General features: G+C 43.0%; 1 protein-coding gene across 2 annotated transcripts in view; it reads right to left on the bottom strand.

Moving 5' to 3' along the window:
- Positions 1-3,630: 3,630 nt before the first annotated feature.
- The window catches only part of TINAGL1 (tubulointerstitial nephritis antigen like 1), a 96,682-nt gene continuing 80,884 nt past the window's right edge, over positions 3,631-19,428 (bottom strand). For both annotated transcript variants that reach the window (XM_077481944.1, XM_077481945.1), the window contains 4 exons: positions 17,843-17,888; positions 17,004-17,127; positions 6,876-6,921; positions 3,631-5,031 (listed from right to left, as the gene is read on the bottom strand). In XM_077481944.1, the coding sequence (XP_077338070.1) occupies positions 4,888-5,031; positions 6,876-6,921; positions 17,004-17,127; positions 17,843-17,888 (360 nt within the window). In that variant the 3' untranslated portion in view covers positions 3,631-4,887. The remainder of the gene's footprint in view (positions 5,032-6,875; positions 6,922-17,003; positions 17,128-17,842; positions 17,889-19,428) is intronic.

Raw genomic sequence — 19,428 nt, 5'->3', positions numbered from 1 at the left:
GCGTAGTTGCACAACAAAAATTACATTTGATCTTTATTATTTGGCGGGAGTATGGATGCTTTCTTTCATTAACCACTTAGGCCCCGGAAGATTTGGCTGCTCAATGACCAGGCGATTTTTAGCGATATGGCACTGCGCCGCTTTAACTGACAATTGTGCGGTCATGCGACGTTGTACCCAAACAAATTAATGTTCTTTTTTTCCACAAATAGAGCTTTCTTTTGGTGGTATTTGATCACCTCGGTTTTTATTTTTTGCGCTATAAACAAAAGAAGATCAACAATTTTGGAAAAAAGACAATATCTTTTACTTTTTGCTATAATAAATATCTCCCAAATTTAAAAAAAAAAATGTTTTTCCTCAGTTTAGACCAATATGTATTCTTCTACATATTTTTGGTAAAAAATAAGAAAAAATCACAATAAGTGTTTCGTATGCGCAACAGTTATAGCATCTACAAAATAGGAAGTAGATTTATGGCCTTTTTATTTTTTTTTACTAGTAATGTCGGTGATCAGCGATTTTTATCGGGTCTGTGATATTGCGGTGGACACATCAGCCACTTTTGACACATTTTTGGGACCAGTGACAATTATACAGCGATTAGAGCTATAAAAATGCACTGATTACTGTGTAAATGTCACTGGCAGGGAAGGGGTTAACACTAGGAGGCGATCAAGGGGTTAATTGTGTTCCCTAGTGTATGTTCTAACTGTGTGGGGGAGGGGTGGGACTAGGAGGAGACAGAGATCAGTGTTCATATGTAGTATGAACACACGATCTGTCTCCTCTCCCTTGAGAGAACCGGGATCTGTGTGCTTACAGGGTTCTCGCTCTGTCACGAATGATCACGGGTGCCCAGTGGTCATCGCACCCGCTGGGCACTCGCATCGGCTCCGATGGCAAGCCCTCTAGTGGCCAAAAGGCAAAGCAATGTAAGGTAACATTGTTTTGCCCAGGGAAGCCAACCTGCTGCAGTACAACTGCGGCAGCTGGTTAGGAAGGGGAAAAGTCAAACATTGGAAAAGTAAGTAAAACAGTGGCTAAATGTTTTGATATTTCTTGATGTTGGTTTACTGTAACACATGGTCTTTTGTACCACTGAAAGAAGGGTTGACTGCATTAATTTATCTCATTGCTATAAGCTTATCTAAAAATAAAAAAAAAGTACCTGTACCCCTTGTGCCGCGTACACACGAGCGGACTGTATGGCGTACTTAGTTCGTCATACAATCCGACGGACAGTCCGTCGTACTTTCCACTGAACGGACTTGACCACACACGGATGCACAAACAGTCCGTCGAAAGCTTGCGCGATGACGTGTACAGCACGTACGACGGGACTAGAAATAGGAAGTCCAAGACACAGCAAAGCACCCTTCCGCCGTGTAAATCCTTTCTGGGCATGCGCCATTCTTAGTCCGTCGAACTAGCATACTGACGAGCGGATTGTCCTCTGAAACCAAAGTACGACGGACAGAATTTCGAAAAATCCGAAATTCTTAGTACGCCGGACTGCACGCTGAAAAAGTCAGCTAAAGCCCACACACGAGCGGATTGTCCGCTGAAATGTGTTTCGACGGACTAAGTACGCCATACGGTCCGCTCGTGTGTACGCGGCATTGGAATTTACTGGTTTTCTGCAGTAACTTGCCATAAAATGTGATCTGATCCTAATTTAAGTCATAGCAACAATCAAACAATGTGCTTAAAGTATAACTAAAGGCAAAACTTTTTTTTTCCAGTTTTGGAGTGCAGAGGGATTAGAACCCCTGTCAGGTTTTTATTGCCGTCTGTTGCCCCCCGTTAAGGAAATTCACCCTCTCTTTTTGTCCTGTTTATCATTATCATTGAAAGTGAAAGTAATAGAGAATCCCGAATGTTGGGTTGTCCCCAGAAAAGTAATAGAGAGGAAATCTTCCAATAGGGACACAATTCTGATGATCTGGAGGGTCCCAAGTGATTGCCTTCATTTGCAGGATATTCCTCTCCATTGCTTTTGTCTACTGTTGTGACTCGGATGAGGATCAGATCACATTTTATGGCAAGTTACTGAAGAAAACTTGTTAATTCCAAAAGGGGTCACATATTTTTTCTTGCCACTGTATATGACAAGATCATCAAGCTATTGCTCTGCAATGCAGAAATATATACACTATATTACCAAAAGTATTGGGAAGCCTGCCTTTACATGCACATGGACTTTAATGGCATCCCAGTCTTAGTCCATAGGGTTCAATATTGAGTTGGCCCACCATTTGCAGCTATAACAGCTTCAACTCTTCTGGAAAGACTGTCCACAAGGTTTAGAAGTGTTTCTATGGGAATGTTTGACCATTATTTCAGAAGCGCATTTGTAAGGTTAGGCACTAATGTGGATGAGAAGGCTTGGCTCGCAGTCTCCGCACTAATTCATCCCGAAAGGTGGTTGAGGTCAGAACTAGGTGCAGGCAAGTCAACTTCTTGCACCCTCATCAATGTCTTTATGGACCTTGCTTTGTGCAGTGGTGTGCAGTCATGTCGGAACAGGAAGGGGCCAACCCCAAACTGTTCCCAGAAAGTTGGGAGCAGGAAATTTTCCAAAATGTCTTGGTATGCTGACACTTTAAGAGTTCCCTTCACTGGAACTAAGGGGCCAAGCATAACCCCTGAAAAACAATCCCACACCATAATCCCCCCTCCACCAAATGATTTGGACAAGTGCACAAAGCAAGGTCCATAAAGACATGGATGATTGAGTGCTGGGTGGAGGAACTTGACTGGCTTGCACAGAGTCCTGACCTCAACCTGATAGAACACCATTGGGATGAATTAGAGTGGAGACTGTGAGCAAGGCCTTCTTGTCCACATCAGTGCCTGACCTCACAACTGCGCTTCTTGAAGAATGGTCAAACATTCCCATAGACAAACTCCTAAACCTTGTGGACAGCCTTCCCAGAAGAGTTGAAGCTGTTATAGCTGCAAAGGGTTGGTCAACTCAATATTGAACCCTACAGACTAATGCTCCATACACAGGGTCGGACATTCTGACCACAAAATCTTTTCAGATGGATTTTGGCCCAATCTTGTGTTGCATACACACGGTCGAACAAAGTTGTCGGAAAATCAGATCGTTCTGAACGAGGTGACGTCAAACACGTCCGTCGGGACTATAAACGGGCCAGTAGCCAATAGCTTTCGTCTCTTAGTTTATTCTGGGCATGCGTGGCACTTTGTCTGTCGGAATTGTCTAGACACAATCGGAATTTATGCGATGGGATTTCGTTGTCGGAAAATTTTATATCCTGCTCTCAAACTTTGTGCGTCGAAAAATCCATCAGAAGAAGTCCGATGGAGCCCACACACGGTCGGATTTTCCGACAACATGATCCGATCGCAAATTTTCCGTGGGAAAATCCCACCATGTGTACGGGGCATAAGACTGGGATGCAATTAAAGTTCATGTGCATGTAAAGGCAGGCATCAACAACCTTTTTTTTTTCCAATTGTTTCACATATCCAGAGTATTTCACTCATTTCCATTCACAGTTTTTGGCCCCATCACTTGTCACTTTCTATTAACACTTTCACTTTAAAGGTGAACCTTAAACTTAATAACAGGTAAATAAAAGAATAAACATTTATCCACACTTGGTGAAAAATACTTTTATTCAAACTGGAATGTTGTAAATGTAACAGTGGTTGGAATCCAAATTATGGTGCACAAGGATTAGGGTTCAAAACAATATACACAATCTCAATAAAAAAAAAAAAAAAAACATTTCAATAAATAGCTAAACATAATTCACATTTTCTGCATTTGTGTGTGGGCTTTCATAAAGGCTTTTTTTTTTATTATTATTTTTTTTTTTTTTAAGGTAAATGACTTTAATAAATGCAAATCCCCCAAAAGATGTTTAAGGCTGATGGATTGAAGAAATTTAGCAGTGCGTGGGATAGATGATGTTTTTAAAATGAGCAAGCTTCCGATAGCAGTGGATGTTTTACATATGTTTTATAAAAAGGTCATTGGCCTTCATTTTAAGCTCTCATAATATATATATATATATATATATATATCTATATCTATATACGTATGTAGGTTCATTTTGGTCCTAGGTGGAAGTCTACCACTCCTCCGACAGTTTGCAGCTTGGCGGGGAATGTCTGTCTGTAACCGGTTCACAAGCCTGTGTGCCCCTTTCATACAGCCCCAAACAATGCTCTTTTGATCCCTGGGGAGATTATAGGACTATATGCACTATTATCCCTTCCAAAGCCACAGGCTTGTGAATCTTCCCTGTGTCAGCACCACTGGGTCAGCTTAATTACATTAAGTACCTCACTGCATCCTGCGCTCGTCCTGAGCTGCGGTACTACTTTTGTTGATTTATAGGATGTTTATAAAATGGCTTTGTAGCTTTAGAAGGGTCCAGCATATGGATAACATATTTGGAAAAAAAAAAAAAGGTACAAAGTGCCCATTAAACAGTAGAAATTCAAAGTACATAGATTGTGGTGCTGCTGACATTTTACGCTTTATAAACTCAACTAAAGTCAAGTTCAGTATGTGCCAGTGATTCACCTAACCCTTTCAAAAATTAAAGCATGGTAAAAAAATATCAGTGCCGTTATGTAGTGAACACTGGCCATTAATGTCTGTTAAGTGAGTTGCAGATATTTATTGTGCTGTCTGGGTCCTATTACTAATAAAAACACCCACATACACTTACCTCATTCTTAATTATAGTACAGACTCAGTTCCCCACTTTAGAACACACATGCCTACCCACCTAAGACCTTATGATCCAGCTCACTGGCTGTGGAAATAACTGGAGGTAAAAAGCAAGGTACAAACCAGGGTTTGCTTATTAGAAATCCACAAAGTCCTATTGCCTGGGAAATTCCTCATTTTCTACGAGCAACATCCTCCATGCTGACTCTGCCCCACACGCCTACTACAAAGGTTTCAATTTCGCACTCGTTTTCACCGCGGGCAATGCGGAAATATCCGCTTTCTCCCCAGTCTTTGCCCCATGAATTGGCAGCCAGCTGCAGTAAAGAGAAGATGAGAACAGATCAGGAACACACACTTCATTATAGGGATATGAAGTAGGTTACATGCTACATGTGCACTATACTAAGTGTTAAAGAAGAAAAATAAAAAAACTGAAAGTGACTACCAAAAATTGCATGAAGTTGTTTATGCCCTAGTTACACTATATTGTCAAAAGTATTGGGATGTCCGCCTTTACAAACATGTGAACTTTAATGGCATCCCAATCTTACTCCGTAGGGTTCAATATTGAGTTGGTCCACCCTTTGCAGCTATAACATCTTCAACTCTTCTGGGAAGGCTGTCCACAAGGTTTAGGAGTGTGTCTATGGGAATGTTTGACCATTCTTCCAGGAGCGCATTTGTGATGTCAGGCAATGATGTTGGACAAGAAGGCCTGGCTCGTAGTCTCCACTCTAATTCATCCCAAAGGTGTTCTGTCGGGTTGAGGTCAGGACTCTCTGTAGGCCAGTCAAGTTTCTCCACCCCAAACTCAATCATTAATGTCTTTATGGACCTTGTTTTGTGCACTTGTCCAAATCATTTGGTGGAAGGGGGATTACGTTGTAGGGCTTTCAACCCTTAAGGCATTAGCATACCAAGACAATTTCATACTCGCAACTTTGTGAAACAGTTTGGGGATGGCCCCTTTGTGTCCCAACATGACTGTGCACCAGTGCACAAAGCAAGGTCCATCTAGGCATGGATGTGCAAATTTGAGGTGGAGGAACTTGACTGGCCTGCACAGAGTCCTGACCTCAACCTGATAGAACACCTTTTGGGATGAATAAGAGCGGAGACAGTGAGCCAGGCCTTCTCGTCCAACACCGGTGCCTGACCTCACAAATGTGCTCCTGGAAAAATGGTCAAACATTCCCATAGACCAGGGGTCTCCAACTGGCGGCCCTCCAGCTGTTGCAAAACGACATGTCCCATGAGGCATTGCAAGGCTGACAGTTAAAAGCATGACTCCCATAGGCAGAGGCATGATTGGACTTGCAGTTTCATAACAGCTGGAGGGCCGCCAGTTTGAGACCCCTGCCATAGACAGCACACTTCTAAACCTTGTGGACAGCCTTCCCAGAAGAGTTGAAGATGTTATAGCTGATAAGTATGGGCAAACTCAATAATGAACCCTACGGACTAAGACTGGGATGACATTACTTTTGACAATATAGTGTATTATATAAGCTGTCAAAGTAGAATTTATTTTTTAAAGAAAAAGTGATCAGCAAGGCCTATGGGCAGCTATGATTTTTAAAGTAAAGCAGCAGCAATGGCAACCTACACAGTTCACTCAGAGAAGGATTCCTTTAAGCAGTATTATGCCCTGTACACACAGTCAGACATTCCAACCACAAAATTCCGATGGATTTTGGCCAAAACTTGTGTTGCATACACACGGTCGGACAAAGTTGGCGGAAAATCCCATCGTTCAGAACGAGGTGAAGTCAAACACATACGTCAGGACAATAAACAGGCCAGTAGCCAATAGCTTTCGTCTCTTTATTCTGAGCATGCGATGAAACTGCAAGTCCAATCATGCACTTTGTCCGTCAGAATTGTCTACACAGGATCGGAATTTATGCGATTGGATTTTGTTGTTGGAAAATGTAAGATCCTGCTCTCAAACTTTGTGCGTCGGAAATTCCGATGGAAAAAGTCTGATAGAGCCCACACACGATCGGATTTTCCAACAACAAGATGCGATCTGACTTTTTCCATCGGAATTTCCGACCGTGTGTATGGGGCATAATACTGTAGCACACATGTTTATTTTACCATGCCTAAACGTTATGCCTTGCCTAAACATAAGGACATGAAATAAATGCATAATTACCCAATATTTTTGAATCTGACCATTGGGTGCCAACTCTTCCCCCCACCTGGTAAAAAAAAGACAATATTTAATACAAAAAAAAAAAATATTCCAAGCAATATCGATTTTTACTACATATTTTGCAGAGTTATACTGTAGCTTTGAGTGGTAAATGAATAATTTATAACAGTGTTTCTCAATGTTTGAAAATTGAAAATTATGCATAAGCTCGGGGCCCCCCATTCTAAAATGTAAAAAAACAAAGAAAACAAGTATTTTTCCAAAACAAAGTAACATTCACACACATAGGTTACCCAATGTTAGAGCTGATTTATTCTTCCAAATCAAATACACCTTTGCACATCGGTAATGATTAGTATTCCAATGTTTCTCTTCTCCCTCATTTTCTCTTCATCACTCAACTAATGTGACCCCAGTGCTGACGGAAAGGGGCAGGGGATGTTGTGCAGGCACTTTTCGACACTTTGAACAGATGTAGAGAAGAGAAGACTGCAGATACACAGGCACAATTTATGTAGGAGGATTGGTTTCATCTCTGTGTATTACCTGAGGCCAATCACTTCACTGGGTATATGTTAGAGTTTGCAACCACTTTAAAATATCATTAAAGCTGAATTCCAGAATTTTTGCAACTTTGCAAAAAATGCGGGCACACTATCAGTTAAATCCAACTAGGCGTATGCCACCTCTGAGACTTATCGCTATTACTTATATGTGACAGGTTTATTTCACTCTCAGAGAATACACTCCAACTGCGAGAGAAGGGAAGCACAGAGCAGTTATGCCCGTTCCTCCCCTCTGCTGTCCATTCACAGAAACCTTTGTATTCAAATGAGTTCACATACTACAAAGGCTTCTGTGAACAGGCAGAGCAGAACAGGCAGAAAAGAGGAGTGGGCATAGCACCTCCAGGGACTCTTGCTCTTGATGGAGCCGATACCACAGTGAGCATGGGAGCTCTGGCAATTATCTTCCTGGAGAACAATAAACCTGTCAGATGTAAATAATATAGATCAGTCTATGTAAACAGAAATACTAATGCGCAGAACCCTTACTAATATCCCTAATCTCACGCTCAGAAAAAGGTTTTGATAAAAAGTACTGAATATAGGAAGCTGCCAACATATACAGTGATCTCTACACTATCATAAATTTTTGTTTATAATTATTATGTGGCGCTACCTAGCTTAAAACTATTAAAACATTTTTTATAAAATTGTATAAAGCTACATCAATATCAATTATGTGCAATATAAGCAAATTCACAATGTGCAATACCCAACCTTACAATAAAAGTGCTACATTCATCAATAGTGCAAAAGAACGAGAATAAAATTTAATAAGTGCAATGAACCACTTGATTAAATAAAGTCTCATAATCATTATCAAGTGGTTCATTGCACTTATGAGACTTTATTTAATCAAGTTTTTCATTGCACTTATGAGATTTTATTCTCGTTCTTTTGCACTATTGATGAATGTTGCACTTTTATTGTAAGGTTGGGTATTGCACATTGTGAATTTGCTTATATTGCACATAATTGATATTGATGTAGCTTTATACAATTTAATAATTTTTTTAAATAGTTTTTAGCTAGGTAGCGCCACATAATAATTATAAACATAGATAAGTCTATGATGCGCCAGACACATCATTGGACTTAACTCATGGTATGCCTGCAGTTTTTACAAAGTAACCAAATTCCTGAAGTTCAGATTTTTTTTTTTTTTAATGCAAGTTGTGTAAGTACTTGAATTTGACTTGGTGTTGCCTTTTGCAATCCACTATACAGAAGAGCTAAGACTGGGAGGGGAAAAGGAGCATAGGGAGTCAATTGGTTGAGCTGCTGTGCTCATGTGTTAGCATGGGACATGCTGGTAGGAGGAGAGAGCAGAGTGATAGAGAAAAAAATCTGCTGATTCTTCTTTCACTGCCCAGTCACAGGTTGGAGAAGGAACATAACCTTTAAGGCTCGGTTCACATGAACCGCATGCGGCTCATAGCAGGGGTCCGGTGCATGCTGGTTCACAGTCTTAGGTCGGATTTCAGCCTGAATTTTGGGCTGATTTCGGCCCCGAAACGGACCAAAAGACACACCATGTTTTTCTGCAAAACGCACCGGACCTACTGCGGAGATATGTGAACCAGCTCCATAGAGGGCCGGTCAAAATCTCCTGCTATTGCGAACTGGATGCGGTGATTCTGCAACCAATTCACAATGGTATGAACCCAGCCTGAATGTTACTGAACTGCAGCAGGGAAAAATCTGATTTTCTGCCCTTCCAGACAGGGCTGTGTGGCAGGGCTGTGTAAGTCTCAGGAATGGATGGACAGAAATACAAATTAATTTGGCAAGTAAGACAGCAACCTTATATGAACTTCATATATTAGGTACAGGGGTAGATCTAGTTTGCACCTGCTTACTGGTGGCCTGTATTAGCCATACATGAATTGTGTATGAGCATACCTCCCAACATTTTGAGATGGGAATGAAGGACACCTACTAAGAAATGTATGTTGGCATAGGGCATGCCTCCTGCCACACCCACTTAAAGGAGAATTAACCCAAAAAAAGGTTAAATAAATCCACAAGGACTTTTTTTTACCACTACTATTCCTTTATGTTGGCTTTTAAAATGTACAAATGCAGCAATTTAGAAATTAGATGAAAGGTTTTGCGCTGGGAAATACTTTTTGAAAGATAAAAAGTGCATTTTATATACAACGATATAGATCAGACCAAAATGAGGGGGAAAGAGGGACAGAGGGACATTGCTCCAAATCAGGGACAGTCCCTCCAAATCAGGGACAGTCCCTCCAAATCAGGGATCGTCCCTCCAAATCCGGAACAGTTGGGAGGTAGGTATGAGCAGGACCAGGGCTTGAGTCCTGCGGGAACGCGTGGGAACGGCGTCCCTGCACTTTTTTCCCAGCAGGATCGCCGTTCCCTTTGCAGGACTAGAGCCGCCCGTGCCGAATGAGATGTATGCAGAGTAGCGAGGAAGCGCCTGTCTGTAATAGGTTCTCTCTCTTGTCACTCAGCGCTGTTCGCTCCCCGGCAGCCCCTCCTCTCTTCTCGTCTATCCCCATTGGCTTGTGACATCATCTGGGATAGACGAGAAGAGAGGAGGGGCCGCCGGGGAGTGAACAGCGCTGAGTGGCAAGAGAGAGAACCTATTACAGACAGGCGCTGCGTGATATGAGAGAGAACTTACTATAGACAGGCGCTTCCTGTGCTACTCTGCATACTGGCAAGTAAGATCCCCTCATGTGCCCTGTAATGTGCCCCCTGATGTGCCCCGTGCCCTGAGTGCTATGTGCCCCATGCCCTAATGTGCCCCATGCCCTGATGTGCTATGTGCCCCATAATGTGCCCTGATGTGCTATGTGCCCCATGCCCTGATGTGCTTTGTGCCCTGTGCCCTGATGTGCTATGTGCCCTGTGCCCTGATGTGCCATGTGCCCCGTGCCCTTATGTGCTATGTGCCCTGATGTGCTATGTGCCCTGATGTGCCCCATAATGTGCCATAATGTACCCCGATGTGCCATGTGCCCCGTGCCATGATGTGCCATGTGCCCTAATGTGCCCCATGCCCTGATGTGCTATGTGCCCCGTGCCCTGATGTGCTATGTACCCCATAATATGCCCTGATTGATGTGCTATGTGCCCTGAAGTACCCCATGCCCTGATGTGCTATGTGCCCCATGCCCTGATGTACTATGTGCCCCATAATATGCCCTGATGTGCTATGTGGCCATAATGTGCCCCAATGTGCTCTGATGGGCCCTGCGCCCTGATGTGCCATGTGCCTTGATGTGCTATGTGCCCTAATGTGCCATGTGGCCTGATGTGCCCCACGCCCTTATGTGTCCTGTGCCCTTATGTGCTATGTGCCCCATACTGTGCTCTGATGTGCCCCATGCCCTGATGTGCTATGTGCCCCATAATGTGCCCTGATGTGCCATAATGTGCCCTGATGTGCCATAATGTGCCCCGTGCCATGTGCCCTAATGTGCCCCATGCCCTGATGGGCTATGTGCCCCATGCCCTAATGTGCCCCATGCCCTGATGTGCTATGTGCCCCATAATGTGCCCTGATGTGCTATGTGCCCCATGCCCTGATGTGCTTTGTGCCCTGTGCCCTGATGTGCTATGTGCCCTGTGCCCTGATGTGCCATGTGCCCCGTGACCTTATGTGCTATGTGCCCTGATGTGCTATGTGCCCCGTAATGTGCCCTGATGTGCCCCATAATGTGCCATAATGTACCCCGATGTGCCATGTGCCCCGTGCCCTGATGTGCCCTAATGTGCCCCATGCCCTGATGTGCTATGTGCCCCGTGCCCTGATGTGCTATGTACCCCATAATATGCCCTGATTGATGTGCTATGTGCCCTGAAGTACCCCATGCCCTGATGTGCTATGTGCCCCATGCCCTGATGTACTATGTGCCCCATAATATGCCCTGATGTGCTATGTGGCCATAATGTGCCCCAATGTGCTCTGATGTGCCCCGTGCCCTGAGTGCTATGTGCCCCATGCCCTAATGTGCCCCATGCCCTGATGTGCTATGTGCCCCGTGCCCTTATGTGCTATGTGCCCTGATGTGCTATGTGCCCCGTAATGTGCCCTGATGTGCCCCATAATGTGCCATAATGTACCCCGATGTGCCATGTGCCCCGTGCCATGATGTGCCATGTGCCCTAATGTGCCCCATGCCCTGATGTGCTATGTGCCCCGTGCCCTGATGTGCTATGTACCCCATAATATGCCCTGATTGATGTGCTATGTGCCCTGAAGTACCCCATGCCCTGATGTGCTATGTGCCCCATGCCCTGATGTACTATGTGCCCCATAATATGCCCTGATGTGCTATGTGGCCATAATGTGCCCCAATGTGCTCTGATGGGCCCTGCGCCCTGATGTGCCATGTGCCTTGATGTGCTATGTGCCCTAATGTGCCATGTGGCCTGATGTGCCCCACGCCCTTATGTGTCCTGTGCCCTTATGTGCTATGTGCCCCATACTGTGCTCTGATGTGCCCCATGCCCTGATGTGCTATGTGCCCCATAATGTGCCCTGATGTGCCATAATGTGCCCTGATGTGCCATAATGTGCCCCGTGCCATGTGCCCTAATGTGCCCCATGCCCTGATGGGCTATGTGCCCCATGCCCTAATGTGCCCCATGCCCTGATGTGCTATGTGCCCCATAATGTGCCCTGATGTGCTATGTGCCCCATGCCCTGATGTGCTTTGTGCCCTGTGCCCTGATGTGCTATGTGCCCTGTGCCCTGATGTGCCATGTGCCCCGTGCCCTTATGTGCTATGTGCCCTGATGTGCTATGTGCCCCGTAATGTGCCCTGATGTGCCCCATAATGTGCCATAATGTACCCCGATGTGCCATGTGCCCCGTGCCCTGATGTGCCCTAATGTGCCCCATGCCCTGATGTGCTATGTGCCCCGTGCCCTGATGTGCTATGTACCCCATAATATGCCCTGATTGATGTGCTATGTGCCCTGAAGTACCCCATGCCCTGATGTGCTATGTGCCCCATGCCCTGATGTACTATGTGCCCCATAATATGCCCTGATGTGCTATGTGGCCATAATGTGCCCCAATGTGCTCTGATGGGCCCTGCGCCCTGATGTGCCATGTGCCTTGATGTGCTATGTGCCCTAATGTGCCATGTGGCCTGATGTGCCCCACGCCCTTATGTGTCCTGTGCCCTTATGTGCTATGTGCCCCATACTGTGCTCTGATGTGCCCCATGCCCTGATGTGCTATGTGCCCCATAATGTGCCCTGATGTGCCATAATGTGCCCTGATGTGCCATAATGTGCCCCGTGCCATGTGCCCTAATGTGCCCCATGCCCTGATGGGCTATGTGCCCCATAATGTGCCCTGATGTGCTATGTGCCCGAATGTGCCCCATGATGTGCCATAATGTGCATTCATGTGCCCCGAGCCCTGATGTGCCCCATGCCCTGATGTGCTATGTGCCCTGATGTGCCCCATGCCCTTATGTGCCCTGTGCCCTGATGTGCTATGTTCCCCATTATGTGCCCTGATGTGCCATAATGTGCTCTGATGTGCCATGTGCCCCGTGCCCTGATGTGCTATGTGGCCTGATGTGCCCCATGCCCTGAGGTGCCCCGGGCCCTGATGTGCCCCAATGTCCAATTTTTTTTTTTGGTGGGGGAGTGGATCTTGGGTAGGAGTTCCCACACTTTTTTCCCCAGGACTTGGGGACCCCTGAGCAGGACTACTCACCTGGTGAAACTCCACATATTTACAGAGGCCTCTATTTTCATTAAAAAACGTAAAGATTCTGTCTGATGGCACGCTCATTGAATATTTTATGGTTATGGTTAATTATAAATGTAATATGGCCCTCTCTATGCTAACGCTTGGACAGTGCCATGCCTGGGTGCTGTGTTACTATGGGGACGGGCACAGCTTGAGGTCAGTCTAATATCTGGGACAGAGTTAACATTAGAGAACATTCCTAAGTAAATAGCCAGTGTGGAATTTGCTGAGACTGAAGCTAGAAACGAGCAAGATCTTTTTAGACAATATAAGTAATCTAGCTCCTCTACCTTCCCTATTAATTCTTTTAGTACAACAAAACCATGAGTGCTTTTACCGCTTTGCCTCTACCTTGTTTAGTGCATGCATTGTCACATTCATGATATTATTCTGTATTTCTTTACCTGTTCTATTTTAGTGCCTACTATTCCCAGCCAGACATCACATCTTTGACTTAGCTTGGCCCAACATAGAAAGGGCAGGGCAGGATGTTATATAGTCTCCTTGGTATGGACATAATGTTCAGTTCAAGGCTCTGCATGTCCCCCCCGTGAGATTACTGTGATGCTTCCTGCCTCTCCCATCCGCAGATTTCAGGGACAGTAGCATTATGCTTGTATCCTTCTGTGAACTTTCCTTGCCTAGTACATTAATAAATGTTACAAGTGACAAGACTGTGACATATTTGTGTATGTGTGTGCATCCGTAAACAAAGTGGGCAGCTAATAAGCACATTGTTCTCATAAAAACGAATAAAATCAGCAGTGGGAGATATTTGTATGTTGAAAGCTTGGCAGTTTCTGCCTTTTGTCTATATTTTTTCCTTAATGCATGTTTTTTTTTCCTGACTTGCGTTGGATCTATAGCGCATAAATGCAAAATTTTATGTAATGCCCCATACACACGATCAGAATTTCTGCCAGCAAAAGTCAGATGTGAGCTTTTGGATGGAAATTCCGACCGTGTGTATGCGCCATCTGACTTTTGCTGGCAGAATTCCAGCCAGCAAAAGATTGAGAGCAGGTTCTCTATTTTTCAGTCGGAAAAATTTCCGAACGGACATTCCAATCGTCTGTACAAATTCCGATTGTGCAAAATTCCTACGCATGCTCGGAAACAATTCGACGCATGCTCGGAAGCATTGAACTTCATTTTCTCAGCACATCGTAGTGTTGTAGGTCACCGTGTTCCTGACAGTCAAAGGTTCAGAGAACTTTTCTGTGACCGTGCGTATGCAAGCCAAGCTTGAGCGTAATTCTGTCGGAAAAACTATCTGAGTATTTTCCAAAGGAAAATCCACTTGTGTACGGGGCATTAGGTTTATTTTAAACAGTTGCGGACCTTCAGCCTGTTACACATACCCACAATAGTTTCACCAAAGTACACAGGGCGTATGTAGTAAGCCCGGTCTTTCTACTCCCCTGCCACTACCCCTGTTGTATTTGCAGACAATCCCTCACTCTCAAACTGTTAGTTGGGAATTGCTGTGTAAATACAGCAGTTGTAGAAGCTGCTGTTGTCAAAAAATGCCTGTCTGACACAGTGTTTTATAAACACTGTTCATTGAGATAGAGTGATACAAAGTAACATTGTTATTTTCATATGTACTCTATTTCATTTAGCTGAGCATCAAGTGGATGAGGTTAGTTAAAACAATCTGACAAATTAACAAAACAGGTGAACCAACATCGTACACCCTCCCTAACCCAACCGGTTACCTACTCCCCCTGTGGGGATGCTGAACTGTCAGTGCCCACGCAGCCAGTCCAACAGTCTGGAGATTTTAAATCCCCACACTTTTCCCTCTTCTCTGTGCAGAGCTTCCGGGATATACCAGAGCAATTCTGATTGATGAGCACCTGCACAGTGAAACACTGGATAGCACCGTGGTAAACATGGCCTCGTCCCAACTTTTTTGAGATGTGTTGCTGCCATGCATTTCAAAATATATTTGATATCTTTTCTATTATGAATAAAATAACAGTTTATAAAATTTGCAAAACATTGTATTCTGTTTTGATGTAGATTTTACACAGTGTCTCAACTTTTTTGTAATAGGGGCTGTTTTTTAGGTTTGCATAAAAATTTTTTTTACAAGACAATCTCAAGAAAAGTAAGCATTGTTTCTGCTTTAAAAATTATGTACAGGCTAATGGCAGAAATGTAAAAACTGAACTGATCTATAGGGAGTATATATGGTATGAGAGCTAAAGTGGTTATGCAAAAATGTTGCCATATTTTGAGCCTAAGCAGGTTTTATACATACCTGGTATGTTTTAACTGCACCAAGTCAATGATTTTGACATATTATTTATATAATATAAAGTGTGCATTATAGACTAACAGAGAAAGTAGTGTGGTAGTAGTTTGATAGGTAGTAGTAGATTGTTATGACTGGTCTATTTCCTCAATCATTCCCAAGGGCCAAAGCCATTTCCATATATTAGAAAAACAGCACATGATGTACATCCCGTCTGCAGAAGTCTGCTTTTATTATCTAAAACCATAGTTTCATATCTAAAGCCTACATGCTCTTTGTAAAGTACTTCCACTTAAAATGTAATGCAAAAAACACAAATTGTCAGTGCAATAGTTAGATATTTTGTTCTATGTGCAAGCCACATATCTGCTCCCATTCATCTTACGCTTGCATACTTGTTGAATCTTCCAATAATGGTGGTGTGGGTCATCTTCCCACAGAACTTACTGCAGTGTTTCTACCCAGTCCATCTGTTCTACAAGACTGTGTGGGCACACAACTTCGGCCTGCAATGTCTCCCTGTTGTCGCTAAGAAAGGTTGCCTGACCACTCCCACTAAAGCTGTGCCATGACCAGACACACTCCTCACTCTAGATTGACAGTAGGATCCATATGAACCTGTATTCGGTGTGAGGGGAATAGAAAGAGGTGGGGGAACTTGAAGTTCTTTGGTACCAGAAACGTCTTGTGTTTTTTTTTTATATATATATACTATTTAATCATTTTTGATATTCAGTAATTTAGTTGACATAGTTTTTGCTTGTATAACTATAAAAAATAAAAATAAAAATTTGATTAAAAAAAACCCAGGAGAACAGAGAGGAATCAGTCATGTAACCACTGCCTAACAACTCATTGGTGCTCAACCTGTGTCCCTCCAGCTGTTGCAAAACTACAAGTCCCATGAGACATTGCACGGATTACAGGTACAAGCATGACTTCCAAAGGCAGAGGCATGATGGGACTTGTAGTTCTGCAACAGCTGGAGGGCCACAGATTGAGCACCCATAAAGGAAAAAGATGCAATCAAGCTAGTATAGTCAAGGAGGTATAGCCTTAAGATCCACTTTAAGGTTGCGTCCTTCAGAGTTTAATCAATTTAAAGCATTCCATTCAACCTTTTACTTTATTGAGTTCAGTTGGTTTGGTTTATTGATTTGTTGGTTTCAATTAAAAGATGACCACACTATGAGGCATAACTTCACATCTGAACATTTGCACTGTATCATAGGTTATCAAACACAAACCAGAACTAATGAAGTTCCTTCTAATAAGCTGCTTGTATGTTCTTAGAAATGTCCTAAAAAAAAAAGTCTTAAAAAAGAAACAAAAAGTTACATACAAGAGCTCAGAATCTTTTAGAACTGGTACACTGCAGATTTGGTCAGTTTCTGTGGAAACTCAAATATTATTATAGCATCAATGACGTGCAATAGATTATAATCAAAGAGTATTTTATTGTATGTAAGTATGTTTATGACAGTATGCTAATACCTCCTTATATTTTTTTCATATATGTAATAAACATCCAGGCTTAGCCAGACTAATCCCTTACTCACCCAGTGATCTTTACACTATGTGTCCCGTGACGACGGTACAGCTCTGGTTCTCCTGCCATTACAGGTGTGTGTCTATAGATTCCACTTTTGTACACAAAGAAATCTTCATGCACCTCCATTATAGCTAAAAAAGGAGATATTTAAAACATTAGTTATACTGGCAGCATGGATGGTTAAGAATAAGAGAATAATGCCCCGCACACACGATCGGACATTCCGATCACAAAATCCATGGATTTTTTCTGACAGATGTTGGCAAACTTGTCTTGCATACACACGGTCACACAAAACTGGTTGGAAATTGCGAACGTCAAGAACGCGGTGACGTACAACATGAACAATGAGCCAAAAAAATGAAGTTCAATAGCCAGTTTGGCTCTTCTGCTTGATTCCAAGCATGCGTGGAAATTTATGCGTCGGAATTGTGTACACACGATTGGAATATCCGACAACAGATTTTGTGGTCGTAAAAGTTGAGAACCAGATCTAAATTTTGTGCGACGGAAATTCCGATGGAAAATGTCCGATGGAGCCTACACATGGTCGGAAGAAAAGGCTCCCATCGAACATTTTCCATCGAAAAATTTGACCGTATGTATGGGGCATAAGAGGCATTGCTGTCAACCTGTGTGTATAACATGGCTTGATCAATTTTATCTACAGAGACTTGCATGCTTCTACATTTATAGTACGACGACGCAATTTTACTATGGAGGAGCTGAGCAAGAAGAAAAGACTTAAAACCTTTAGTCAAATAATATGTGAGAGAATATTAATGTGTTCAGATTTCAGATGCTCCCCTGGTTAATTTAGTAAAGCAGGTCCCCTGTACTACGTACCTTGTACTGGACCATTCTCATATATTTCTTTCATTATTTCTTTTTCCTGCAGGCATAACAATATAGCTATTAAAATGGACATCAATGCGGCAAATGTCATAATTTATGGAAATCAAACAGATTCTTTATAGTCTGCTTCCTCCCACCCGCTGCACTTTCCTACTGACTCCCAAATAAGATGGGGCCTCAATGGCCAGTAGCAAGGTCAAAGGCTTGAATACATAATCTTAAAACATCTGTTTTTTTTTTTTTTGGGGGGGGCGGTGTTTCTTTAAAACAACTATCATAAATATCCCTTTATTAAGGTAAATCTGTTACGAGAGAAATATAGGAGCTAATATGAGTCACTGACCTGACACGCATGTAGATAAGAATATCTTATCTGCATACTTATGCTAGGTTAGTGACTCAAGTTATAGAAGCAGGGGGGCAGCATAACACAGAAACATATATCATTTTCATCTATGGTGCCTTTACGATTTTCTATTGGTAGGTTTTCCTCATCCCCTATAACAGTGATGGCGAACCTTGGCCTGATGTTTTGGAACTACATTTCCCATGATGCTCATCTACACTGCAGAGTGCATGGGCATCATGGGAAATGTAGTTCCAAAACATCTGGGGTGCCAAGGTTCGGCATCACTGCCCTATAATATATAATATTTCATTTTTAATCATTATTAGCTTTTTAAAACAAATTTGTTTGTAGCTTTTATTCTGATTTCGGAAGTAATATAGTATTTCCTTTACCTCTCATCTTCACTTAGGCTGGCTGTTTTGATAAGATATCCAAAAGAACTCTACTCAAATACCTGCTCACATTCCTAGATAGCCATTAAACCCTAAGACCCCGTTCACACCTGAGCGATTTTCTGCTTGAAGCTCTAAAAATGCTCAACAAGCAAGATCCCATTCATTCCAATGGCCCCTTTTCAGATCTGAGCGTTCTGGCGCCTGAAGCAAAACACCTGTTGCTCAAAAAAGGTACATTAGCTTCTTTTTGGCAGATTACAAGCATTTTTGGCCCCATAGACATCAATAGACATGCCTGACCTGAGACTTTTACAAGCGTTTCCTGCTCAAATAGCACCTCTTCCCCCCTAATTTCCTGATCCTCTCCTCCTCCTAGTGCTTTCTACTGGCCAAACAAAAATGCCTGAAGCTGTAAAATGCTTTAAAAATGCTTGTAAAAAGCTTCAAAAATGCTTGTAAAAAGCTGCAAAAATGCTTTAAAAAAGGGCTGAAAACGCCAATAAATCGATGCGCTCAGGTATGAACGGAGCCTAAAACCCTGGGATGGATAACCACAGCTCCTAAGAGAGCATGCTCCATGTCTTCCTACTGACAAATGCAGCCCCATTGCATTTGTTGGTCAATAGGAGGATGCCAAGGCTAGAAAGAAGTTATCCAAAAATGTGACCAGGAATCTGCTGTAGCCAACTGTGCCCAAGAATTGGTGATCCTGGTGCCCAGTGAAAATCATGTTCCAATAATCGAGAGCCATTTAAGTGAATTCCAGGTATTATTAATTTTGCATTGTTACATCTCAGTTTCCACTTTGGACCAATGTAAGTGTGCATGTTCCA

This window comes from Lithobates pipiens, unplaced genomic scaffold, assembly GCF_037356315.1.
Source record: "Lithobates pipiens isolate NorthernLeopardFrog02 unplaced genomic scaffold, aLitPip1_a1.2 Scaffold_16, whole genome shotgun sequence".
Classification (NCBI taxonomy): domain Eukaryota; kingdom Metazoa; phylum Chordata; class Amphibia; order Anura; family Ranidae; genus Lithobates; species Lithobates pipiens.
The sequence above is the reverse complement of the archived record's forward strand: the minus strand, read 5'-3'. Positions and strand labels throughout refer to the sequence as shown.